The sequence below is a fragment of the Penicillium manginii genome, assembly GCF_028828005.1.
Source record: "Penicillium manginii strain IBT 31320 chromosome Unknown utg000005l:1.0-5665137.0:1.0-5668048.0, whole genome shotgun sequence".
In the NCBI taxonomy this organism is placed as follows: Eukaryota; Fungi; Ascomycota; class Eurotiomycetes; order Eurotiales; family Aspergillaceae; genus Penicillium; species Penicillium manginii.
In genome coordinates, this window is record NW_026643106.1 from 5356338 (window position 1) to 5383631 (window position 27294).

General features: G+C 46.8%; 7 protein-coding genes across 7 annotated transcripts; 3 read left to right on the forward strand and 4 right to left on the reverse strand.

The window, feature by feature from the left end:
* Positions 1–2728: 2728 nt before the first annotated feature.
* Positions 2729–3007, forward strand: N7533_008311 (uncharacterized protein; the record flags this gene model as incomplete). Its single annotated transcript, XM_057104961.1, has 1 exon — positions 2729–3007. The coding sequence occupies one exon, from the start codon at positions 2729–2731 to the stop codon at positions 3005–3007; it is 279 nt and encodes a 92-aa protein (XP_056959918.1).
* Positions 3008–3772: 765 nt separating this feature from the next.
* On the forward strand, positions 3773–4192 carry N7533_008312 (uncharacterized protein; the record flags this gene model as incomplete). The annotated part of the gene is made up of 1 exon (XM_057104962.1): positions 3773–4192. One exon carries the CDS (start codon positions 3773–3775, stop codon positions 4190–4192), a length of 420 nt encoding a protein of 139 aa, XP_056959919.1.
* A 1760-nt stretch (positions 4193–5952) lies between these two features.
* On the reverse strand, positions 5953–6598 carry N7533_008313 (uncharacterized protein; the record flags this gene model as incomplete). Its single annotated transcript, XM_057104963.1, has 2 exons — positions 5953–6554; positions 6589–6598. 2 exons carry the CDS (start codon positions 6596–6598, stop codon positions 5953–5955), a joined length of 612 nt encoding a protein of 203 aa, XP_056959920.1.
* Positions 6599–12798: 6200 nt separating this feature from the next.
* On the reverse strand, positions 12799–16274 carry N7533_008314 (uncharacterized protein; the record flags this gene model as incomplete). The annotated part of the gene is made up of 6 exons (XM_057104964.1): positions 12799–14617; positions 14674–14833; positions 14884–15460; positions 15518–15577; positions 15636–15861; positions 15919–16274. The coding sequence occupies 6 exons, from the start codon at positions 16272–16274 to the stop codon at positions 12799–12801; spliced, it is 3198 nt and encodes a 1065-aa protein (XP_056959921.1).
* A 1947-nt stretch (positions 16275–18221) lies between these two features.
* N7533_008315 (uncharacterized protein) lies at positions 18222–18524 on the reverse strand (the record flags this gene model as incomplete). Its single annotated transcript, XM_057104965.1, has 1 exon — positions 18222–18524. The coding sequence occupies one exon, from the start codon at positions 18522–18524 to the stop codon at positions 18222–18224; it is 303 nt and encodes a 100-aa protein (XP_056959922.1).
* A 408-nt stretch (positions 18525–18932) lies between these two features.
* On the reverse strand, positions 18933–20558 carry N7533_008316 (uncharacterized protein; the record flags this gene model as incomplete). The annotated part of the gene is made up of 1 exon (XM_057104966.1): positions 18933–20558. One exon carries the CDS (start codon positions 20556–20558, stop codon positions 18933–18935), a length of 1626 nt encoding a protein of 541 aa, XP_056959923.1.
* A 1368-nt stretch (positions 20559–21926) lies between these two features.
* On the forward strand, positions 21927–25879 carry N7533_008317 (uncharacterized protein; the record flags this gene model as incomplete). Its single annotated transcript, XM_057104967.1, has 9 exons — positions 21927–22297; positions 22358–22583; positions 22642–22701; positions 22758–23048; positions 23105–23384; positions 23455–23567; positions 23633–23802; positions 23865–24228; positions 24278–25879. 9 exons carry the CDS (start codon positions 21927–21929, stop codon positions 25877–25879), a joined length of 3477 nt encoding a protein of 1158 aa, XP_056959924.1.
* Positions 25880–27294: the final 1415 nt, after the last annotated feature.

Below are 27294 nucleotides of genomic sequence, written 5' to 3' on the forward strand. Positions count from 1 at the left end.
ATTCCATTCCGGGTGAGTCGGATCACATCAGCATCTTCGTTGGCGGGTTGTTGGCAGGAGCAGACGCAAGCTCACCAATAACGTCGAGTTTGCAGCCGCTGTTGGAATCTAAAGTTTTCGGGTGTAACCATCAATTTCGCCTCTCTAGACTAAATTTTGGAAAACTGCCGCCGGGAAGGACTACCTAGGCACTAATTCGACCACGTGAATCATGTACACTTCTGTACATTTGTTAAACGTTTTTACTCTTCCCCGGTCATCTTGGCGGCTTACAAACTGGATCTTTCAAGGAACTAGTAAATTAACAGGTGGTAGCGTTGAAGGCTCAAATTGGGGAGCCCACCGACCGGGAACGTTGCCTTTTGCAATACAAAAAGCCGGTTGTTCATCGAATGGAGAATTCGGTTTAGTTGAATCTGTTCAAAGTATTCGAGGGGTCGGCGTATATCACGGTAATCTATCTTAGCCGGTGCATCTTCACCGCAGAGTGCACTGTACAACACCTTTTCCTTGTGCAATATGGAGTTTGTTTTTAATAGTTCGAATGCGAGCCGCTGCAACCCATGCCGAATATTGCATAGAGCCTGTAATAAAGACAGCCCATGCGATAGCTGTATACGACGCGGCCGACCCGAAGAGTGTATCCCAGCAAAAAATATCATAAGAAGATCCAGGTATTTGGAAGATGTCTCTTCATCTTACCAATCCATGAACGTCGGGAACGCTGGCAATTCGAATTTCATGGATGAATTGGGACTGCCGGAGGAGCCAAGCTACGCCGAAGATAAACATTATGTGACCTCTTTTGACGATCAAATCTTGTCTTATGATTTCCTTTCAGCTACCACGCTGGGTGGACTTCGACATACATTGCCCTCACCTGCTGTCATAGAGATAGTGAAAAGAGAATTCTTTCGCCACGTGGTACTGTACTCATTCTCAAGACAACGCGTGGAGCAATGGTCTGATGCTGACGTATTGTCTAATAGGAGCCACATATTTTGTATTCCCATGAGTTTGAAGCAGAATTTGAGCAAAACATGGGGGAATTAGACTCATTGAGCCCTGGGTGGATGGCGTTATTATTTGCGGTCCTCTCATTCGGCTCCATCCTATCAGCCAAGCAGGAAAGTGATCTGGACACCACATTAAAAAGCCTATCATCTCAGTACGACTATATTGCATGTCGATGCGTGGCCCTTGATAAATTCGACTTATGGGGATCTTTAAGGGCTATGATAGTTCTTCTTTATTTGCGAATAGGGATTAGCCACCAGCATGCACGGCTATTCAGGCTAACTGAAGATCTCGCTCTAGCTCACTTCTTTCACCATCCATATGAGCATGAACGAAATACTCGCATTCAGTCCGACCTTCGGTTATTGGGAAACGTGATGGGTCTCACAAATCATGCGTGATTATGCCTGGATTGAACAGTCTACACATTTCAGCAATGCGAAAACTTGAGAAATTGTTTAAAACTCGGGGTGCAATAGCCTTTATCGACCAAATAGTGGTGCTGTAGTTAACATTGCTGTATTTTGGCCTTTTTTAACCATAACACCTCATTTTCTCTCAATATTGTACTGCCCCCACTAGTGCCATACGTCGACTCTTTGAATATATGCAATTACCTACCTTGGCGAGCGCGTTACACCCACGTAGCGCATCCACGACCTGAGCATATGTTAGTAAGGAATTTAGTCTTAGTTTTCATAATGATGTTTATATCGCTGAGATCAAAATGCCATTTCCAACCTTCTCCCCTCTGCTTTCCATCACATCCCGCCCCCAAGGCCTTACTGGAAGACACGCGCGTTGCGCGCATCAGTCTAAAACGGAGACATGCTGAATGACAGCATTGGCCCATACAGAGGGCTAAGAACGATAGTTCAACAGCATCGTTAAACGAAGCAAAGCTAAAACGCATAGACCTTGTTCCTGGTGGTAAACGGGTGTGATTGTTCAATTAAACAAACAAGCCTAGCCAACGGCACAGTGAAACGCTGCGTCCGGCCGACAAGGGTTCGCGACAGGCTCGGGCCTGCCGTTATTGGAGAATGATCGGCATTACTCTCAAGGAAAATGTCTAAGTAACGCCAATACGTCCTCGGTTGATCTATCAGTAAAGCCGTCGTAAGGTTATTGCCCGCGCACATCATATTTGGGGCGAGCCCCAGATTACTAGTGGCATTGCTTATACATGAAATTATTATGTTCCTATGGTCCAGCACCATCAACTGCAGTAGTACAGTACGATATGTGCTTAGCTGTCTGCTTCCCTTTTCCTGGAGTACAGTACTGTTAGAACCTGTCTTATGTCCTTCTAGGGCGCCAGTCATATTATAGGCTACTGTGTACCGTACTGTAGCGGTCTTCGGGCACATAGCCTTTTATGCGTCCGAAGCCATGATCAACGGATAGCCGCCGGCCCCTTCCCCGCCTGCTAGCGGGATGCCCACTTTCTCAGGGAAACTCGTCATTGGCTCAATCAAGTGGACTTCCTCCAGGCTCATTTAAAATACCTCTACATCGCTAGCACAATAGTATTCGAGCAAGGCACGCAAAAGACAGGGAGGATGTTGGACTTGTTGACCGTAAAATTTGGAATTTGAAAACCCAGGATCATACTCTACTGTCCACGTTCGGTAAATATGGCTCCAGAATCATAAAAAGTTCCCATCGCAGAGCAACTTGTACTGCACATAGGCTCTCGCCATCTGAAACAATGGATACAATCACTATTGTTCGCGAAATTGGCAGAAAACGAGCAGCTAACCAATTCTACCGCACCTGCCATTTCCTTCTACAGGAGCTACGGCGACGGGTGCTCGACATCAACGACGAACTTATCCTACTTCAATGCGAGCCATTGTGTACACCGATTACCCTGCATGCTATGCGCAACTTGTCACATGCTCTAGAAAAAGCGGTTGATGAGGGGTTGAGAACGGAGTCGATAGCTCTTGAAACCCTAGAAAGTCTCCAACCAAAGAGCAGCACATGACTATTCTCTCAGACGATGAACTCTGATATACAGTACTTTTGCGATGTCGCTCTGATCTACTCCATTCGGCTCCAAAAGTTGAGCTTTAGGGCCAACGGTGACCACCTTCATAGGTCCTAAATATGTCAGTGATTTCCTGAATAGGTCACATGTTTCCTGGTACCGTACAGGGAGAGAGGAGAAGCAATAAATAATTCCAAATCATGGCCTATTACCAGCTTTCTCTCATAATCAAGCCCTAGTAAAATAATTCTTTTTATTTTCGGCCAAGACAAAATTCCTTGTCGAAAGCGCACATTGTTCCTATCTGGTCAATCTCTTTGAGTTTCCCCTCACGAGCGTAGTCCTAGATGCTTCTAGACCCTGTGCCACCTTCCCTGGTTACCACTGGGATCCATGCTCCGTCACTTTACCCAGTTGACCATTAATCGAGCGGCATAGCCCATCATAAAGCCCGTTCATTCGTGTTCCCAGACTGCAACCGTTCTTTCCTACATGTCACCTACTACAGACGATATGATGAGAAAGTCCCCTACAGAGGAGCAAGAAAAAAGTGCAATGAGGCTGTTGAACAGACTAACCTCTATTGTTGGGGACAAGTCAACTCTGGTACGTATTCCAACTGCTACAGAGCAGTATCGCCATACTGTCACTTCACTAAAATCTGTAAAGGACCACCTGATGAAAGGTCATGCCACATGCAATAAGTTATTTCACGAATTCCATGTCATTTGCCTCCAGCTACTGCAAATACATTCCCAGGCAATGTCTATACTGGAGCTAGACGAAGATTTGAACAAAGCTATTCGCAATCTCGGTATAAACCCCGACGAAATCGAGTTGTGTCATCCTCAAAGCGGCTCTGCCGGTTCCCCTTCGTCACTTTCAAGAGGTGACCAGACCGCTATTCTACAGCCCCAGCCATTGAACAGACCTTCTTCTATGAACAACCAGCCTTTTCATTTGCGTCCCGCTGGTTTTGCCTCCACAATGCAGCAGCCCCCAGTTTCAAACATGGCACAGTCCCAACAGCCGCATCCTGCCGGGACCGAAAGAGGGTTCAACGGCCTACAGAACAGAGCTTCCTTTGTTCGAGCTCCGCCTCAAGTTACAGCACAGAGCATGGGCCTTTATAGAAATGAGCAAGAGTGGAATATGGAACGTCTGGCGGATATTTTCAAATGATAAATTCGTCGTTGCTGCATTTGCTTTAGTGTGAGACTGCTACTGTTGTTGTACTGTACACTACAGTCAGTCTGACTTTCCCATCAGTCTATTACTGTATACAGCACTATACTCGTCAATTTTATTTTATTTTCGTTCCTACCCATGATGGAACCAAACAACTGGTCACAATACCTGGCAGAGGTGACAGCGGCGGGGGTTGAGAAAGAACCTATGGCCTGGGTTCAGGCTCTTGAGTCAGCTACAGATAATGTATATGACGGGTCAGTCTATACTGTACTACATATTGAAAGTTTCGCTAAGCAACAGAAGCGATACGAGGGAATGTTCAAGTTATAGGTAATTAATGATGCTTTAAATCCTGTCTAGAACGAGGCTGAAAGGTTGACTATCATAATCACCCCCCCCGAAGACCAGATATCAAGTAGGTGTGATATTTTGTCATACTGTAACCGAGTCAGAATAAGAATTATTCTAAGCCAGAATACAGCAAGCTATATGAAAGTGTCCAACAGTCTGCTCTCCCACTCCCTGCGATAAATTATAATATTATGCATTATTGTGCTGCCACTAACCATCCTCTAGGGCCCAGAAAGATATCCGGTCAGTAGAATGACGCTACAGTCCACGTGAAGACTCGTCTATAGATATTTTCAACTAACTATTTAAAGTGACTTGAGAAGTACTCTAGAAAGGTTAGCTGATGAATTAAATACCATCTTGAAGGCCGTTATTAACTAGAAACAATCTTAGGCACCAGAATGACATTAAGTAAAGCTGAAATGGAATGCCCAGTAAAGAAGAACTAGCTAACACCATGAAACATAGAGAAATCAAAGAGAATCTGTCTCAAAATATGGACTATATAGAGAGTTTGACGACATGGTCTAAGGAATTATTCAATAAGGTCAACGGGGTATTCGCCTCACGTCCAAAAGCCCCACAAGTGAAATAATCTCTCGTCTATCATGTGTAATATATAGTTAGTACACTATATGGGCTGACGTTGGGAAATTTACAGTATTAATTAGTCAGTACCCATGTTGGTTTCAAATGTCCTACTGTAATTTGCAGTGCTGTATTGTAACATTCTTCGTACCTCTCCATATCAAGTAGTATAGTACATGAAGCTGAACGACACCTTTCTGAATATCAAGAGTTACACTAACGCCCATACGGTATGCGTTTAGAGACATTATTCGATATAAGTAAAATTGAACAGTACTTTACAGTACGAACGACCATACTTTGATAGTAGTCACAATTTTCTAAGGATATATAGCTTAGCGGCTCTATTTTAGATAAAACCTGAGCTTTGGTTCGCCATACTTGTAATATCACGGAATTAAATCTAACAGGCTATTGTCAGGAATAGAAACTAAGCGAAGGTCGCAAACTATTATTCAAATATATTTTGGCCATTGCCTGGTATATTAAAGGAAGTCCGTGTTTTTCAGTCACTAAGCGTCAAGATAACAGAAGGACATAATATATCTCCCTGGTTATAGTAACAGGATCTCTACAATACTTTCTCTGGTATGCTTATCCTTTAACTGAGCCCAGAGCGGTAAATCATTTGCTACCGAGGGCCTTGGTAGAAGCTAGATACATCACAAACACATCACTGTACATAATGATCCTCCACAAGAGTGCATTCGAATTCACTCACTGAAATTTGATCTTCCAAATGAGCTACTCAAACCCTCATTATGTCTCTTCCCGACTTGGTAAAGCTTATCATTCTTACCAGGGTACCCAAATCAAGGTTTTGTGAATGCGCTAAAAGTATCCTTGCTACTTTGCATTCGCCTTTGCCGAAGCTCATCATCCTCACCAGGGTAAGGTTTTGTGAATGCGCTAAAAGTATCCTTACTACTTTGCATTTGCCTTCGCCGAAGCTCATCATCCTCACTAGGGTAAGGTTTTGTGAATGCGCGAAAAGTATCATTGCTACTTTGCATTCGCCTTTGCCGAAGCTCATCATCCTCACCAGGGTAAGGTTTTGTGAATGCGCTAAAAGTATCCTTACTACTTTGCATTTGCCTTTGCCGAAGCTCATCATCCTCACTAGGGTAAGGTTTTGTGAATGCGCGAAAAGTATCCTTGCTACTTTGCATTTGCCTTTGCCGAAGCTCATCATCCCGCTTTCTGGCCAAGGATTCTCGAGTCCACTCTTCGTCTCCTTTGCTAAAAAGTAAGGTCGAATGGAAAACGCCCCATTTCTTTTCGCAACTCCATCCTGGCTTCAGGGACCAATCGAGGTGGAAGATTTCCTTATCAATACTCGATTGGAATTTATCAGAGAGAGGGTATCGTTTGGGCCTTCGCACACGACCCTTTTTGCCGGCTTCACGCCTCCACGCTAGAATAACGAAGTTAGATTTATCAACAAATACCAAAAAACATATTGTTGACCCACGAAATTGTATATGTAGATTTTTACCCATTTCTCACTCTGTTTCGAAGCCCTCTAGGAGTTTTTGAGAATATGAGAGATCTAAATATTGGACTGTAATCTGGGCTCCAATGATATGTTCAAAAGTTGGGTAGCTAGTCAACTCGGGGTTGAAGAAGGGCTTTTTATATTAAAGTTGGTTAAGATGACTCCTCATATAACCAGGCCGGAGTAAAAGTCAGGAAACTCAGGAGCAATGAATAGAATTGAAATAGAGGGTAATTCAAGTCACAAAGGATGTAGTTTTATGACTTCGTGTATTGACACGGTCGGTGAAAAGAAAGAGAGTGCGAGAGGTCATTTTCGACACGCAGGCTCGAAGATAGATATTTGCAGAACATGGACCCAATTTTTGGCTGGCCTAGAATAATCTGCTTATCCTGCAGTACCGCCATGCCCACCACTAGTGCCACCACCACTACTTCCTCCACTCGGCGTACTGCAAACGTTAAGAATTTCAATGAGAAACTGATCGGGTTAGCTTAAAGTTATAGACGTATTCTTTGAGACCCACGTTTTCGGTATTGCAGCATAAAGTTTGGCCCTTGCACGAGCTGCCCACTATAGACTGATTAGCGTATCCCGAAGCAAAAAAGAAACGCGAGGAGGTAGCTTACAGCTTTCACACCCAACTCCGATGTCAATAGTTTTACCTAGAATGTTGACAGGGACCAGAATCTGACAGGATTTTGGAGTCTGGTTACCACTGGAGCATGTAATGGAAGTTTGTCTCTCGGTTAGTGAATACGCAATAACGCTGCTAGCCATAGTAGCAAGTATAAAGTGAGGGAGTAGCATTTTGCCTGATTTGTGGTAAACCTATATGATGGTTGATTATCGCATAAAATATCATTCCTGTTCACCAGACATAATGCATTCTTATATTCTGGGTTAATTTGAAGGCCCAGTCTGGATCTCTGAATAATACTGCTCGATCAACTCAGCACTATTTACCACCATCCATCTATTAATATGAGGCTGGAACTTATTATTCTTGGAACTACAGTCGCTGCCCTCGCGTCCTCGCTCGCCCAACGAGATAGCTCCATTACGTGTTCCAGTGGCAACCAGACGCCAAAATGCTGTCAGATCCTGGTTCCAGTCAATGTATTAGGGAAAACCGTTGACATCGGAGTGGGATGTGTTAACTGTAAGCAATATCCTCATATTTTCCCGCCACTATCCTTAGTGAACGCTGACCGGTTCTTTAGTGGGCAGCTCGTGCAAGGGTCAAACCCTATGCTGCAATGCCGAAAATGTGAGACTTAAACATGACGTCGATGAGGTGAAGCTAACCTGGACAGTTTTTGATTGACATCCTGAACGTTTGCACGCAGCCAAGTGGAGGAAGCGGTGGCGGAAGTGGTACTGGTCATGGTCAAAGGTGGTTGATTGTGCACTGACCCACCGTTCGCGCCATACGGAGATACAAAGATGCTGGCGGAATTAATTACGATGAATTGTGCTAAGGTTGCTTTGTTTTCAAAAGAGCCCTCAAGATTGAAATGGGCAAATCGCGCATCTTGAGAACAAAACTAAGGGATTTAAATATAAGGGTCTCTTGGCATTGAAAAATTCGATCATATTTTAAAGGTAAATTACGGTATTATAACAAAGACCCATTTTTGTTTACCAGGTAATACAATTCAGTCTGACAAGGGCTCCTCCGGAAAAGGCTAAAATTAGACTAGCGTGTTTCAAGCGAGGCCTCGGGAATTAAAGTCTAAGAGTTTAGTGGTAAATCTGATTTCGAATATTACTGTACTATACAATAATCAATCCGAATCAGAAGAAAAGTATGAGACGTTTGGATTATATGTAACAGACAGTGGGCGTGAATTCACCCGGAAAAGTCGTACTATCGTTGAAACTACAATGACATAGACAATTGCTCCTGCAATTGTACCGAATATAAGAGCCGCAACTCGAGGGCTCAATGAATGTGACTCGGATCCTGTCGAAACTCGAACCGTGGGTTCGGTGTCGGATGTAGTTGTTGGAAATTCTATGTCCTGTGTTGTAATGTACGTCACCCGATGTGATGAGTCCCATCTGTCTGTTGTTTTGCCACTAGTCCCGCTAGTATAGTTTCTGCCACTTGTCTCAAATGGTATGCCCAGTCGCGTTGAGACTGGAGATGTCCTTCTTCCTTGATCGCTCGGAGAAGGTATGATGGGATAGAACGAAGTGATGTCCCTGTAAGTTGATTGGCTGTGGTCAGCTGGTCGTAACGGTGGTCTATTCTCGGTCGACGACTGGCCAGCCGACTCAGGAGTGAGTGTAAATAAGTTAATAGAATATATCAGTCCATGACTGTTGATGCAGGGAATGTCTCGGCATGGTAGTCGAGAACAAAGCCTAGTCACACTACGGCTCGTCAAAATGGGTCCCGTACTAGAACTCATTTATGCCAATTAGGCTTGGACGGTAGTATAATGATTAGTTATGAGCGTACGACAAACTTATCCTTGCTGGGAAAGTTTAATCAATTACTCAAGAGTCCGTTGAACAAAATCAGGGATAAAAATATGGCTCTGGCATCTCGATACAGTGCAGTATATTTTATCCGTTGTGGAACGAAAATCCAAACAGGTTTTTTATGGAGGCCATACCTTTTGAGATTCTACACCGGGTACTCCATTTTGTAGGGCTCCTAAAGCTTACTGTTAGTAACTCCTTTTCTAATTTCCACTCCATGATAGATGGATTCATCCCACCGTCAAGCTCTCAGCATTACCTGCAACCGGATTCGACTTGCCACTATTCCGCTAGTTTTCAAGCGGATTTTCCTTCGGCCAGAGAGTGAGTGGAATTTGAACCGACTGATCATTCCCTCTATTCCGCTTCCAAGGCACATACTCAAACATGTTCGCGAGCTGGAAATACAGATTTCCATCTCCTATGTTGTTCAAAATCGGTGTGGCTATCACTTTTCAATGCCGTACTACCCGCAAGATAATCTCGAAATGGACCTTGGACTCCATGCCGACTTTCTAGAACCTCTATCGGCGCAACTCTGCCCTGTTCTCAGAATGTTACCTCTACACTCGATCAAGCATTTTAGGTATGTTGTGCGATACATGACATATATTCACTGTAGTTTTCTCTAACAAGTGTCTCTTTTTTAGATGGAATATTGGCTGCTGCGTTCCAATTGTGACTTTTATCCAGCTTATCGAAAACCAACGGCTACTGACAAAGGTATCGATATTGCTGGATGGAAGCTGCAGCTTGGCCCAAGAATGTGAATCGCTGTTAGTTTCTCTAGCGGAAAAGATGGATCTTCACCTGGAAATAAACATATTGTAGTGCCGGGGAGCTTGTTACAGTAAAGTGAAACCTCTGAAAATGTGATCAATCCGACTACTTCTAAGCGCATAATGTACTGAATATGGGCCTTTCGCTTGATATCACTGCCGATTAGAGCAGACTACAGTGCAGGGAAACAGGCCAATTAGCGTCATGAGGCCTCGGGTGCGGGTGTACAATGAGCCTTTCACCGAGACTCATCTGAAGGTGCAGAAATTCAATAAACAGTCTAGGCTTAGTCGTTATTCCATTGTGGAACTTCAATCAGTGGCTATTAAGTGCCAGAGTTTAAAAGGACTCTATCTGCATATAACTTTATAATAACGTTAAATAGGCGGTCCGACTCTCTTTTGTATAGTGTACAGACTTTCGCTTGCTAATACTGTACTGCACTGAACTAAATTCATAACTATTCAATTCGATTCCGTATTTCTTGTAAGTACTACGTCACTTGTCTTTTAATATGGTAATAAGCACTCTTGTTCTCTGGGCGAACTTTCCTAGTGGAAAACATAAGTGAGAGCTTGAAACTTTCATGGGACTCTGGATTTGCAATTTTATTTTTGTAATTTTCAATTCCCATCTCGTCTTAGTTAGTTTTAATATTGAGTATTAGAACTACCAAAGATGGCGTTTTAATTGAGAAAATAGAACCCGAATTTGAACCATGACTTGCTTGGGCTCGAAAATGGCGAAATCAACGATGAACGGCTAATTCACAAAGAGAAATAACGCGCTAATCAGGAGTGGAGATCAATGTTGGTGATACACACTGCAGCTAAAATTTGAAAGAGACGAAACCAACGTTGAACGACTGATTCACTAGTACGCTAATCAAGAACTGAAGTCAATGTTGGTGATTAACACTGCAGCTGAAATCTGAAAATGACGAAACCGACGTTGAACAGCTAATTTACTAAGAGAAATAATACGCCAATCAAGAATAGAAATCAGTGTTGGTGATGAACACTGCAGCTCGAGATCTGAAAATGGCAAGACCAACGTTGAACAGCTAATTTACTAAGAGAAATAATACACCAATCAGGACTTGAAATTAGTGTTGGTGATGAACACTGCAGCTCGAGATCTGAAAAATTGCAAGACCAACGTTGAACAGCTAATTTACTAAGAGAAATAATACGCCAATCAAGAATAGAAATCAGTGTTAGTGATGAACACTGCAGCTGAAATCTGAAAATGGCAAGACCAACGTTGAACAGCTAATTTATTAAGAGAAATAATACACCAATCAGGACTTGAAATTAGTGTTGGTGATGAACAGTGCAGCTCGAGATCTGAAAATGGCAAGACCAACGTTGAACAGCTAATTTATTAAGAGAAATAATACACCAATCAGGACTTGAAATTAGTGTTGGTGATGAACACTGCAGCTCGAGATCTGAAAATGGCAAGACCAACGTTGAACAGCTAATTTACTAAGAGAAATAATACGCCAATCAAGAATAGAAATCAGTGTTAGTGATGAACAGTGCAGCTCGAGATCTGAAAATGACGAAACCGACGTTGAACAGCTAATTTACTAAGAGAAATAATACGCCAATCAAGAATAGAAATCAGTGTTAGTGATGAACACTGCAGCTGAAATCTGAAAATGACGAAACCAACGTTGAACAGCTAATTTATTAAGAGAAATAATACACCAATCAATAATAGAAATCAGTGTTGGTGATGAGCAGTGCAGATGTGGGTCCCTGCGGCAGCCAAGAAGCACCACCCACGCTTGCGCCCATACTTTCCTAATTCGACCTAGCATCGGCATGGGCATTAGGTACCGCGATTTAGCTTACAGCTGATAGCGCGCAGCCTTGTGCTTTTGCGTCTGTTTTGTTTCACGATGAAATTGTTTGCACTATTTGCAGCCTCTCAGCTATCGGTAAAACCCGACCGTGAGGCCTTACTTCCGAGTGCGGCCCACCATAATCTGCAACGCCCTAGACACTCTCTCATCTCGAAGAAGGAGAGGTTCGAATGCCAACGGCGTACCCGTGGTACAGTCGATAGCGAAAGCGGCTTCTACCCCAGATGGCTTTTCTTCTCCCAGGCCCCACTGCCAAGTCCTTAGCGCAGATCATCTATTGATCGGAGTACATGAAGTTGAGGGCCAGTATAACCCCCATCCCGGTGACATGAAATGCCCTATGTGATGAAACGCCCACCTGGTACCTGCACATTTAAGGCACCGTCACTCCCAATCCACATATTGAATGTTGCCTGAGAGCAGCAGAAACGATAATCATTTGGTTTCTTGTTCGATATCTTGTTTTAAAAACAATTCCAAAGTTTTAGAGTGGCGGATTACAAGATGACACATACTACTGGAGAATCCGCTCTTTACTGTTACGACGCCAAGATCATCCACAAAAACGACTTGGATGGATAGGAAAGATACTGTTGCATCATTTAGCCTACCTCGTTACCTATATTGATCTTTTATATCATCATGATTATGGTACCCCAGAAACTACCAATTTTGCTGGAATTCTTGGCAGCAAAAAGGTACATAAGAGAAGAATACCGACAAAGCGAATACACGGTAAGGAAACAATCATGTAAGTTGATGTATGAAAAATACTAGCGAGGCTAAACAGAACAGCCGGCCAACACCCCTGTTGGCACATAGGAATCTACTTCGAGACCACATCAAAATATGAGGTGCTGCAAGAAGAATGACCAATCACAGATACTGTGGCTCAATGCATGCTTCCATTGCATTAAATGCTACGGATCTGGGATTATGGAGCGCCATCACGTATCCAGCGTTGATCCAAAAAGCCTAAAGAATATCTAGAGTAGTTACCGTTCGTCCAGACACCTCTCAATGTCATTCTAGTGCCCGTCGATGCATCGCTTCTGCCTCTTCATATTTACCTTGCCTGGAGAGCACACGGCCAAGGTTACCGACACTGCTGAGCGTGTCAGGATGCTCGCCTCCAAGCACCTTCTCTCGTGCTTCCAACGCCCGTCGATGCATCGCTTCCGCCTCTTCATATTTCCCTTGCCTGGAGAGCACAGAGCCAATGTTACCGACCCTGGCGAGCGTCCCAGGATGCTCGCCTCCAAGCACCTTCTCTCGTGCTTCCAACGCCCGTCGATGCATCGCTTCCGCCTCTTCATATTTTCCTTGGCTGGAGAGCACACGGCCAAGGTTGTTGACACTGCTGAGCGTGTCAGGATGCTCACGTTCAAGCACCTTCTCTCGTGCTTCCAATGCCCGTCGATGCATCGACTCCGCCTCTTCATATTTCCCTTGACTGGAGATCACACGGCCAAGGTTGTTGATACTGCTGAGCGTGTCAGGATGCTCGCCTCCAAGCATCCTCTCTCGTGCTTCCAACGCCCGTCGATGCATCGCTTCCGCCTCTTCATATTTCCCTTGGCTGGAGAGCACACGGCCAAGGTTGTTGACACTGCTGAGCGTGTCAGGATGCTCACGTTCAAGCATCTTCTCTCGTGCTTCCAATGCCCGTCGATGCATCGACTCCGCCTCTTCATATGCTCCTTGAAGATTTAGAAACCACCCACAATGAGATGACAGGGCGGCAGCATTTAATCGATCGTCATCATCTACGTCCTTGATAGGTGTCAGCACACTTTTGGCATGCGCAAGGAGCGCTCGACATTGTGTCCAGTTTTCGTAGTTGCCATCTGGAAATACCCGCGCCATAATCCCTCGTGCTTTGGCCTGCCAGGGCTGGAGCTGCTGGTGCCTGTCCAGCCACGCCCGAACCGATAATTGCACAAGCCGGTGCATGTCAAACAATCGTTTGTTCAATTCCAGTCGGACCAGGGAGTATCTGAGCAGCGGCGCCAATGCATCATGAAAGTCCAAGATGTCCTGATCAGAGTCGCGCACCAGATCTTCGGGGATTCCTTGCCGATCGAACATACTCATCAACGCCAAGAGCTCAGTCGCCGCCGGCCGCTCCTGACGGATCTGCTCAGATGATAGCTGCCAAGTTGTGACCACCGCATACCGAATGCTGGGATCTCGTCGAAGATCCGTGGAATCCTCATTCTGGAGAAGCCGGGTTCGCTTCGGCTCGCTTTCATGGAAAAGTCGAAGGTAAGCGGAAACAGTAATTAGGGGCAACCGGTTGGCGATATAGGACCCCGCCTGGGTGATTGCTAGCGGAATATATTCTAGTGCCTGGACCAATGCCTTCTCGTCATCTCCAGACTCTCCAGATTGGGGGACCGGGATCCTTGCCCGTAAAAGGGCGAGGGACTCTTCCTCGTTCATTGGCTGAACCATGATCACATGACCATCATTCCCCACCAGATTCCGTGCCGCAAGACCATTTCGCGATGTGATCAGCATTGATCCATGCGCGGCCTGGGGTAGGAAGCTCACCAGTGGCCCTCGTTCATTGGATGTATGGCCACCGAAAAAGACACTATCGTCATCTGCATTATCTAGCACTATCAGCCAGCGCCCATTGCATGCATCACACAGCCACTGATACACGAGCTGGAGGAGGTTCGTCCTCGGGTCGTCCCGTCCCGGAATCTCCGTAACTGCGGCAATCTGCCGGTAGCCCTGTTCAAACCGCGCCGTATTGCTGGCGTGGATCCAGAACACCCACGTATCCGATGTGGATTCTCGCACGCGATAGGAATACTCGATGGCTGTCTGGGTTTTTCTAACGGTAGTGAGATCACTTGTTATTCAACAGGCTTTCTGATGGGGATAGCTTACCCAATGCCGGCCAGCCCCACTAATGCCACCCGCTCGTGGCGCTGGCCGATCGCCCCATGTTTTTCTTTGATCGCACTGATCACAGATTCACGGCCCACAAACATCGGGTCTTTCTTAAAAGGCACCGTGGAGCACGGTTGGGGCTTCAGACGCACCTGCGCTGAAAACAGTTCCTATTAGCTCGCAAAAGAACTGGAGCAAGTCACTCACCAAACCGAGCCGCCACCACCGATAGCGCGTCCTTTGAGAACTGGCGCAGTTTATCGAGCGCTGTTCGATACCCAGCCGCGTTGCGCGTGTCGAATTTGACCACCATCGAGTGATCTGCATGCAGCGGCACCTTGTCCTCTACGTGATCGGGGAGCTGGAGCAGAGCTGAGTCTGCGCCAACCGTCGTCATAAAATCCCCCCGTGCGTTTCCATCGTCCGCTTTCCGAGTCCTATTGTGATCGTCAGTGCGTGTCATAGCCTGTTTCAGGCAAAGACCAAAACGAACCAATACCAACCGCCTTGTCTGCTCCGTCTCGTAGAAGCTGACCACCTTACGGTCCCGGATCAGATTTTTGAAGTCGGCTAGTTGATGGATTAGGACATCCGATTTGCTGGAAATCTGGTGCAGTAGTTGCTCTCGCGGATGGCTCTTGTCCCCTGCTAGCATCTGCTGGATATCGTCCATCACCAATCCTTTATGGGGGATGGCAAAGAGGATCATGCCGTACGTGGCTCGATGCAGCGACGTGATCGCTGAGTGGTCTTCCTCCATTGTCTGGATGGCCCTGACCAGGCACTATAGCTTGATGTCAGCATATAACATATAATACGTAAGATCGGATGGTAGTCCTACGTGAGCCAAGATTATGCCTCCAAAGCTGTGTGCAATGAATATCATAGGTCTCTGCTGGAGCTAGTCGAACAATCAGCCAGAATTTGCTTCAATAGACAAGTCAGATAGCGTCTCCCACCTCCTTCGTGTTCCGAATCTTCTTGATCTCCTCCATCAGCTCCCGTCCGTAGTCGAGGATCGTATCAACTCCGCGGCTCAATAGCCTGGAGTTGTACCCGTAGATCATGGTGCGACACTGCGGAAGATCCTTTGACAGGAAGTCGCGGAGCCACATCCGACCGAGATTCCCTCTGCCCTGCCACGATCCATACGCATGTCCGTCCAGTCCGGCAATGGCAATGATGCTATATCGCGACATCAGTTAGTATCGATCTTTAAGATATAGATAACGACATCCTTACTCGGCAACCACTGGCCCATTTTCCTCCGGCGTGTAGAGCTGGGTAAATCCAAAGAAGTGGCAGTCAAAGTTGATGTCATTGTCTCCCATCTCGACCTGCCAGTCTCCAAGAGGGTCGACTCTCAGCTCATGAAGGAAGCGAGGCACCTCACCGCGAAACTGGACCAGCGCCACCCTCTGTGTGTCACTCTCATAGCATGAAGGCACGATTGTGATCTCAGTCTTGATCTGCGATCTCTCGTCGTCCGTGAAGTTGTCGTTGAGTGCCTCTTGCAATGCTGTCTTTAGTTCCCCATCACGCAGTTCCCTCGATAGACCTGTCACCCGGAAGACGTGCGACTTTCTTTGGCTAGCCATCGTGATTTGGACTCATGCTTGGCGATAGAATGGGAAATTAGATGAGCGCGGACTGTGCATCGTTTGTTGGGGATGGCCATCTCAGCCGTGCTGGCGAGGCTAAATCCACTAACAGGTGCGGGGTATCGAGCATTAACCTATGTTGATCATTGGTACTATCACTTCGTGGATATAACTATACCAAAATGCACTGTCTCCTATATCATTCATGGAGAAAAGGTTCACCGTCACTTACTTTATCAGTCTGTCGCTACTATCTAAAGGCTATTTTCCTACGAAGCTGATTATAATAACCTTAATGGTTTGACATTTCCGCCCCACAACTCTTGCCCCGGCGTCACGTGTTGTAATTTGAAACAAATCAGGCTTGGTTCACCCCAGAGCTAGCCACTTTAGACTTAGCGCCTCGTGGTCAGAAGGTGTCGGTCTAGAAATGTACGTCCAATCAGGTCCATGGGTAGTTGTCTGAATTGTTATGCCTGTACCTATACAAACTTGTATGGGTGTGAACATGACTAATCTCGGCTAGTCTATAAACAGCAAACTAATACACATCCTGACAATACTGAATCTCCACTGATACTGACAGAAGGTTTACGTGAGACCAAATCCAGAGCGAATCGAAAAGATTTCCTGTTCCTTGGGGATCGCTTTGACCCTGAAATCCACGTGACCGATGCCCCATTTCAAACCAGCAGATACGACCGTTTATGTTCACCCGAATCTCGTCAAACACTCCTGGTGAAAACTGGCAAATGGTGAAATTTGCCCGGGCGAACGCACCTGTATTTGCTTGGCCGTTGACGGTCAAGTATCACGTTTGCTTTTCCCCATCAACTTCTGCTTAAGACTGTCTACTTTTGCTTGAGTGACAGCGTTCAATTTTCCTCTCGGTTTTCAACGGTCAAAAGCGGTTTTTTGGGCAAATTATCCGTACAGCATCGACATTCTCGACAGACTTGCAGGAAACAACTGTGACTGTTAAACACGCAGTGAACGCTTGAGTCTGGCAAATCCACCAACAGTCGTCAAAAATTCACGAGTATGGTTGTTCAACATTCTTCAGACATCGTTATAGACAGGGTTGTGAAGCTTCACATGGAGATTCAATGCCGTTTGGTCTCCTCAAGAACTCGTGGAATTCGCCAAGTTTGTAATCAGAGAAAGCCACGTCAAAATTACCCTCTTTAAGTCACTATTAAGAATATTTAAGTACCAATCTAAAATATGATAAAATGTCTTGGGATCTCCTTGAATTCCTAGTTACACATGGCCTTTTTGTCTTCGCTGTGGATCCTTTCCCCACAGTAGCCGATGGGCTATCGCAAACCTCCATTCCCTGATCACTTTGAAAAGGAAAAGAAACACCAACATCAGCAATAGGACCCCGGTCACACATCCAACCAAAGTGCTATGACAGTAGCAAAATGCAAATAACAGGGCACTCGAATATCTCTCATCAGAATCGGAGGCAGCGAGGTTGACTTGCATACAGTTCAGGAGAATCGAGAAAAATGCAAATGCAGATATCAAGGGGCCTTGCATACGAGCAAAGTACAGTATGCTCGATACTGATGATTCACACGATGATACTGGCTTCTACCCAAGAGAACAGGCGCATAATAGTTCAGTCGCGACAATCGGATCTCTCCGTAATGATAGCGTCCCGACACTTCGTTATCCGTGATGTCCTTGAACTGATCAGTGAACTGACAGAAACGTCGCCAGGTCACGTATTCAGGGACCAGACAAGAGAGCCGGATCTTGTGCGATTCGTAGATCTGATTCATGCTGGATCAGGTAGAAATACGTTCGCAGATACCCGAGTGCGGCCTTTCTTAAATTCACCGACGCACCATATTTAGACGGATCGCTCATGATCGTATCCCAGAATAGGTAGGACGTTATGTATTGGGGAAGGGGTTTAAGAAAGATTCGATCGACGATCTAGACGAGATGCAGCCGAGGATCCTCGGTCACGATGATCTGTCGGCCCTTCACTCGCTGTCGATGCAATAGAGAGATATTACTGCCATCCTGCTTCGACATCCACCAGAGTCTGCCCGATATCGACTCGAGGTCCTCTGACCAGACTTCCTGGCGAATGAAGTCAAACAATTTCTTACTGTCGCTCATCTTGATCCGAGGATGACCTGGCAGATAATCGAGCGATGCATCGAGATCACCATTGAGCTGATCGTCTTTGTGGAAGGGGCATGGCGATAAAGAGGGTTGTGCTTGAGTTGGCATTTCTGAAATTACCAGATTAGAATACGCTAAAGCTTAGCATGATGCTGAATGCTGAGAAATTAATCATAAAGGTTGTTTTGGTCGACAAAATTTGTCGCTAAAAAGTGGGGTTGACGATTAGCCTTGTGAGAGCCTGCGGGAGCTCAGCCTCACGGGAACACAACGCCGCCTAGCCTAACCTACAAGGCACAACCACAAAAAGCCTGGCCAACGAGAACTTCGGGTGGAAACTTAGGCAAATAAGTGTCGATATCAGACGTAACTACATTTTGAGGTATCACTTGTTGGTAATGGTACAAGTATGCGAATAGGAAACAACAGATGTAGGAAACGGCCAGACGAAACGGTTAGCTACATCTGCGCGATGAGATGATAGAAACACCGGGAATTCTCCCATGCCGAACGAGCCTATAAATCTAAAACTGAGCAATAACCACACATTTTCCATGTTTGAATCTCCTGCTCCGCTTTGCGCTTCTCCTCCGATTTCGAAAGCGAAATGTCCCCGGCTTTCGACCTCTTTTCCCGCGTGGGACCTTGTTTCGTTACCATCATGTCGCGTTTTTTCTGCGCCTCGACAATATCTTCGTAGCTCATCACTTTTGCATGTCCTACAACCGTCAGGCCACTGGATTGTCGACAGGTCTTTTCATTGTTCTGCTCAAACAGGATCCGGTTCTCCTCCAGCAACAAGGCGCGCTCTGCAAAGACCTTTTCAGCCGCACGGCTCAGTGTCTGCAGACGATTTTTGCATACACTGTCCATATTCTGGGTATCTTGCTCGACCTCGCTCCGAAGTAAGGAAAAATAATCAGAGGTGTTTGGTGGGTAACAGAGATCGGAGGACACGGTCGGATGGTCCACACTGACCACGGTCTGTATCTCGGGCTGGGTCGCTTCAAACTCTCGGAGAACGCGAGAGGAATCGAATGGAAAGAGGCCGCTTCTCGACCAGGCCGATCGTATATTGCGGGGTGTAAATGCCTCTTTTCGGGCGCGATCATAAAGAAAGGTGAAGTGTGGCTTGCCGATGTTACTCACTCCAGCCCGACATGCCTGCTCAACCTGTGCCCGGTATGCCGTTTTCAGAGGACTAAACACACCCACGTCGCATGGCTGCAGTTTGTGAGACGTATGAGAAGGGAGACGACATAAGATAATGTGGTTAGTAAAGCAGAATTTCATAATCTCCAGAGACTCATGGGTGCCGAAACCATCGCAGATTAAGAGTCGTGGCCGGCCGCCCGCTCGGTCTCGAGTCTGCGGATCGAACACATGTTCCACCCAGTACAGACTGATTTCTGTGTTTGTATAGCCTGTTTTGGAGCAGGCATAATGCCATCCGGGAGTGGGGTGAGTGGTCCACGAACTGCGATGAGTGGCCGCTGGCCAGATAATGAGAGGATGCAGGAATCGACCATCGGCGGAGATGCATTCAATCGCCGTTACTAGCGTCCGCTTCACCGTGGTCCCTCGATGCTTTCTCAAATCATCCTTGCCGACGAGCACCTTGAGGGAGTTGAGAACGCTGAGAAGCACTCCTGTCTCGTCCATATTGTACACATTCTCCGGCAGAATGGCCGGATCGGCCAGCTCTCGGCCAATGATGGTAAACCAGTGTCGGACTTTGTCTTCGATCTGTCGGCCATCTCTCTTCCAATCGATCGCTCGTAGCCGTCGCGCTTTCAACCGCGGGTGTCGTCGGTAAAAGCCCTGCGGCCAATTCTTTCCCGGAGGTCGGACCTTAAGGCTGGGATCTGTGATCTGGAAAATTGAGGACCGTTGGCGTACGATAATCAGAGCGAGCGATCGTAAAAACTTCACTGGAAGCGGATAGCCGTTATCTGCCAACCGCAACACATATTCAACCAGGGCTTGCTCCTCTTGCGGGGTAAGATATTGCTGATTGGCGGCTTTATCGGCGATAGAAGGCTTGTTATTGGCCCGCCGCCACAAGGTGGATGCGGGAACCCCGGTCGATCTCGACCGAATTGCGTATGATGTGCGCGCAGGACGCTGATGGGCTGGAGACATCGTGGTCATTTTGAGTCCAGTATGCGGAGAGGCATTTCCTAGTTAAATTGAAACCATTCAGACCATGAAATGGCATGAGGAAATCAATACTGCGAATTACGTGAATGGATTCTAGAGCACGCCATGTATGCTCAATTGGTACTTGAATTCCTGACTGGCTTTAGATGAGGTTCATTTGTACCAACTTTCACCAGCGAGACTCAACGATTCCATCACAATCTTGATACAAAATAGCATTCAATCTACATACTGAACTTCGCCGTTTTTTCAATAACGATATCAAGAAAACGCCGAAATCAGCCAGCTCGTGGAATCTTGATGATTGTTGGTGTGTTTGGTAGACTCAAATAATTGCTGCGAGTTTAATAACTTAGCCACGAATTGAGCCTGGCGAATCGGTCGGCAATGTGAATCTGTATCAATAATTAGCCCAAAATTCTCATTCTCGAACGTTGAACAGCAAGAAAGGATTGGGATACTGTAATTTGAGCATAGTATACGTGTCGTGTAAACAAACCCACGAAAAAAAAAACATGCATGACTCTCAACATCAACAGCCATTCTACATCATGTACAACGAAGTCATAGTAATTAGGTTTAGTAAGATAGCACGACTTTTGAACGTTGAACAAGAGAATATGGATAATGTCAGTTGAGCAAAAGTAAACACTGTTGCATGTATAATTGAAGGTGCGATCATGTTAAAGACGAAAACACAGTTTTTTTGACTATAATTCGCACGTAGATTTGAGAGAAAATAGAGCGGGTAAACTTCACCGTTTGCATTTTTCACCAGGAGCGCTTAACAATATCAGATTTAAACGGTTATTTTTGGTGCGTCTGCTGCCTTGAAATGGGGCACCAGTCACGTGCAGTTCAGGGTCAAAGCGATCCCCCGAGGAACAGGAATTTTTTTCTTTCGCTTTAGATGTGGTCTCACGTAACACCGTCCTCTCACGAGAAGCTAAGTCAAAAATAGCTAGCTTTAAACTAAACCGAAGGAAGCTTAGTTTCAAAATACTTCACGTGATGTCAGGGTAAGGGGTACGGAGAATGTCACCATCTATTAAGTGAAGTGAAGCTTATAGTAAAGCTTTGGTAGGGGGATAACTTAGCCTTTCGAGAAAAACAGACTAGGACCATATGTGGATTGGATGCTCTCCCTATCAAGACATGATTTGGGAGAAAGTTGCATTTGGTATGCAGCAGTATCTACGAAGTGATGATCATAGGTACATGCGTAAACCCCGCACGTGTTGATTGATTCAGCCTCACTGGCAGGTTGAGGTGGCCATCCACCAACAAATGGCACACAGTTCGCATTCATCCGATTTACCATTCTATCATACAGCATGAGCACCAATCACGATGGCTAGCCAGAAAAAGTCGCACGTCTTCCGGGTGACAGGTCTGTCGAGGGAACTGCCTGATGGGGATCTCAAGACCGATGGGAATCTCAGGACAGCACTGCAGGAGGCACTCGACGACAACTTCACCGATGACGAGAGATCGCAAATCGCTGAGATCACAATCGTGCCTTCATGCTATGAAAGTGACAAAGAGAGGGTGGCGCTGGTGAAATTTCGCGGTGGAGTGCCTCACTTCCTTCATGAGCTGAGAGTCGACCCCCTCAGAGACTGGCAGGTTGAGATGGGAGACGATGACATTAACTTTGACTGCCACTTCTTCGGATTCACCCAGCTCTACGCGCCGGACGATAGTGAGCCTGTGGTTGCGGAGTAAGGACTGTGCATTTATTGATATCTAGAAGATCAACACTGACTGATCATGCAACATAGTATCATGGCGATCGCCGGACTGGATGGACATGCGTACGGATCGTGGCAGGGCAGAGGGAATCTCGGTCGGATGTGGCTTCGTGACTTCCTGTCGAAAGATCTGCCGCAGTGTCGCACAATGATCTACGGGTACAACTCCAAGCTGTCGAGTCACGGTGTCGACACGATCCTCGACTACGGGCGGGAACTGATGGAGGAGATCAAGAAAATCCGGAACACCAAGGAGGTAAGAGACGATATCTGACCTGTCTATTGACAGCAAGTTTGGCTCACTCTGTAGCCAGCTCCAGCAGAGACCTCTGATTTTCATCGCGCACAGCTTTGGAGGCATTATCATGGCTCACGTAGGACCACCATCCGAGTATAGGTATTATGTATGATATACTGACATCACCTGAAGTGCCTGGTGAGGGCTGTCCAGACAATGGAGGAAGACCATCCGGCGATTACGTCGCTGCATCGAGCCACGTACGGCATGATCCTCTTTGCCATTCCACATAAAGGATTAGTGATGGACGATATCCAGCAGATGCTCGCAGGGGATCAGAGCCATCCGCGAGAGCAACTACTGCGACAGATTTCTAGCAACTCGGATACCCTGATCCATCAACTGGCCGACTTTAAAAATCTGATCCGGGACCGCAAAGTGGTCAGCTTCTATGAGACAGAGCAGACGAGGCGGTTGGCATTGGTACGCGTTGGTCTTGGTCAGAAACAAGCTATGACATGTATTGACGATCGCCATAGGACTCGGAAAGCGGACGATGGAATCGCACCGGGGATTTTATGACGACGGTTGGCGCAGACTCGGCTCTTCTTCAGCTCCCCGACCATGTCGAGGACAAGGTGCCGCTGCATGCAGATCACTCGATGGTGGTCAAATTCGACTCACGCAACGCAGCCGGGTATCGAACGGCGCTCGATAAATTGCGCCAGTTCTCAAATGACGCGCCGTCAGTGGTGGCGGCTCGGTTCGGTGAGTTACCCAAAGATAGAACCATAGCATCTCACCAATCTAAAGACCCCGGTGACATGATATCAAGGCTGAGGATGATTGCCCTGCCATTTTCTGTAACCTCTGACAATGATCGTCTCAGACAAACGCAATGTACATTACGAACGCACTATGTCTTCCATATCGTTCGGCAGCAATAATCTGGGGAACCAGGTTGGGATAAATTATGGAGTGATCCATCTGCCTTCAGGTAGAGTTTACAATACATAGCCCCCCCATTTATCCAGGACTAATAGTCGCTTGTTGGTTGAGACCAACAGAACACCCTAACACCGGCGCGTCCGAAGCCTGCGCCGTGCTCCACGGTGCCTTTTAAGAAGGACCCGATGTTTGTGGGCCGTGAAACCGTGATCAGCGCGATCAGGGAAAAGCATGGGGCGATTGGCCAGCGTCATGACCGGGTGGCATTGGTAGGATTGGGCGGCGTCGGGTGAGCTGTCCCTATAGCCAAGGCTGTTGAATCATAACTGATGTAGACAAATGGCCATCCAGAAAAACCCAGACAGCCATCGAGTATTCCTACCGCGCGCGAGAATCTACACCGGACACGTGGGTGTTTTGGATCCATGCCAGCAATGCGGCGCGGTTGGAACAGGGCTACCAAGAGATTGCCGCAGTGGCGGAGATTCCAGGACTGGACGATCCGAAGATGAACATCCTCCAGCTCGTGTATCGGTGGCTGTGTGATCCAGGCAATGGGCGCTGGCTGATGGTGTTAGACAATGCGGATGACGATAGTATCTTTTTCCGTGGTAATACATCCAATGAAAGAGGGCCACTGGTGAGCTTCCTGCCGCAGGCCGCGCATGGATCCATCCTGATCACATCGCGGAACGGTCGTGCGGCGCGGAATCTGGTGGGGAACGAGAGTCATGTGATCACGGTTCAGCCAATGAATGAAGCAGAGTCCCTGGCCCTGTTACGGGCAAGGATCCCGGCCCCCCCAATTTGGAGAGTGTGAAGAGTCTGGAGAGGATGAAAAGGCACTGGTCCAGGCCCTGGAATATATCCCACTGGCAATCACTCAGGCGGGGGCCTATATTTCCAACCGGTTGCCCCTGGTCACCGTCTCCGCATACCTTCGACTTTTCCATGAAAGCGAGTCGAAGCGGACGCGGCTTCTCCAGAATGAGGATTCCCCGGATCTCCGGCGCGATCCCAGCATTCGGAATGCGGTGATCACCACGTGGCAGCTATCATTCGAGCAGATCCGTCAGGAGCGGACCGCAGCGACCGATCTTCTGGCGTTGATGAGCATGTTTGATCGGCAGGGAATCCCCGAAGATCTGGTGCGCGACTCGGATTCAGACGAACTGGACTTTCACGATGCATTGGCGCCGCTGCTCAGCTATTCTCTGATCCGACTGGAAATGAACGAACGATTATTTGACATGCACCGCCTAGTGCAACTATCGGTTCGGGCGTGGCTGGGCATGCACCAGCAGCTCCACGGCTGGCAGGCCAAATCACGAGGGATCATGGCACGGATGTTTCCCGATGGCAAGTACGAAACCTGGACACAATGTCGATCGCTCCTTGCGCATGCCAAAAGTGTGCTGAAATCTATATATGACGTAGATGATGAAGATTTATTAAATGTCGCCACCCTCTCATCTAATTGTGGGTGGTTTCTAGATCTTCAAGGAGTTCATGAAGAGGCAGGATCGATGCATCGACGGGCGTTGAAAGCACGAGAGAAGGTGCTTGGACGCGAGCATCCCTCCACGCTCACCAGTGTCGATAACCTTGGCTTAGTACTCTCCAGCCAAGGGAAATATGAAGAGGCGGAAGCGATGCATCGACGGGCATTGAAAGCACGAGAGAAAGTGCTTGGACACGAGCATCCCTCCACGCTCATCAGTGTCGATAACCTTGGCTTAGTACTCTCCAGCCAAGGAAAATATGAAGAGGCGGAAGCGATGCATCGACGGGCGTTGGAAGGGAGTGAGAAGGTGCTTGGACCCGAGCATCCTGACACGCTTGGCATTGTCAATGACCTTGGCTTAGTGCTTGAAAGACAAGGGAAATATGAAGAGGCAGGATCGATGCATCGACGGGCGTTGAAAGCACGAGAGAAAGTGCTTGGACGCGAGCATCCTGACACGCTCACTAGTGTCGGTAACCTTGGCGTAGTACTCTCCAGCCAAGGGAAATATGAAGAGGCGGAAGCGATGCATCGACGGGCGTTGGAAACACGGGAGGAGGTGCTTGGACACGAGCATCCTCACACGCTCATCAGTGTCAGTGACCTTGGCTTAGTACTCTCCAGCCAAGGGAAATATGAAGAGGCGGAAGTGATGCATCGACGGGCGTTGGAAGCACGAGAGAAGATGCTTGGACGCGAGCATCCCTCCACGCTCAACAGTGTCACTCACCTTGGTCACGTGCTCTCCAATCAAGGGAAATATGAAGAGGCGGAAGCAATGCATCGACGGGCGTTGGAAGCACAAGAGAAGGTGCTTGGGCGCGAGCATTTCAGAACTGCGACCAGTCTTGATGTTCTTTAGACTTCCTGCTTCAGCACAGGAAACGCGACGACGCTCTATCATTCAAGGCCTGTCTCTATACCATGTAGTGTAAAGGCAGCATAAGTGTAGATCTAATATCTATACTTCCTCACTTTTCCTTCATTACTGTATATCCTCATCGTCCGATGCGGCCCTGAACTCCTTCCATTAGAATTATGTTTCCTGGAAGCAGACCATCTCCTACTTGCGGAAACGGTTTCGGTGTGGGTGTTCCGTTTAGCGGCGCTAGTACTTTTCATACATCAAGTTACACACTTGTTTTTTTCCTGTGTATTGGCCTTTTCTGTATTTTTGTTTTATGTACCTTTCTGCTGCCAAGACTTCCACCAAAATTGGTATGTCGTAAGGTACCATAATAATGAGGAAACAGTGAATCAAGATAGGTAAACGGGTAGGCGAAGCCATCCAAATATGTGTTCCTATCCATCCCAGGCGTTCTTGTTGATGATCTTGGCGGGATAGTAGTGAACAGCGGAATTTTTAGTTGTGCGTGTCGTTCCGTAATCCACCACCCTATCGTTTTGTAATCCTTGTTTGAGAAGAGCTACGGAATAAAAAACTCCATGATTACTGCTGCTACAGCTTTCAGACAACATTCAAGATGTGGATTGGGAGTGACGGTGCTCGATTGTGCAGGTACCTGGCGGACGTTTCACCACACAGGGCATTTCATGTCACCGGGATGGGGGACCCCCATCCCGGTGACATGAAATGCCCTATGTGATGAAACACCCACTAGGTACCTGCACTTTCTAGCACCGCCATTTTCATTCCACCGTATTGAATACTGTTTGAGAGCAGCAAGAACATGAATTATTTGATGTATTGTTCGATATCTCCTTGCAAATAAAAATTACCAACCGTTCAAGAGGGCGTTACAGAACGACACAGACTGCTAGAAAATCCGCTGCTTACTACTAGGACGCCAAGATCGTCAACAAAAACATCTGAGATAGACGGGAAAGACCATCTTGTATCCTGCCATCTGTCTAGTTGCCTATATCACTTTTGATTATCATCATAATCATGCAGCCTGAGAATATACCAAATTTGACGGAATTCTTGGCAGCTGAAAGGTACATATAATAAAAATACCGATAAAGCGATTACATGAGTAGATAACAATCATGTAACTTGATGTACCGAAAAATACTAGCGCTGCTAAATGGACTAACCGCCCCACATACCTGACCGCAACTAGGCAATGGCCAGCTCTCAGGAAACGTAATTCCAGTAGAAATGCTTTGGGACCGCGTCTAACTATGAGGTGATAAAATGTTGTAGGGGAAGAAATAAATAAAGATTAAAGCAAGTACTATGGATACAGGTATAGGGCTATAACGCCTCTTTGTGTTTCCCCTCTGGATCCAGGCCGACCAAAACGTATCGAGAGA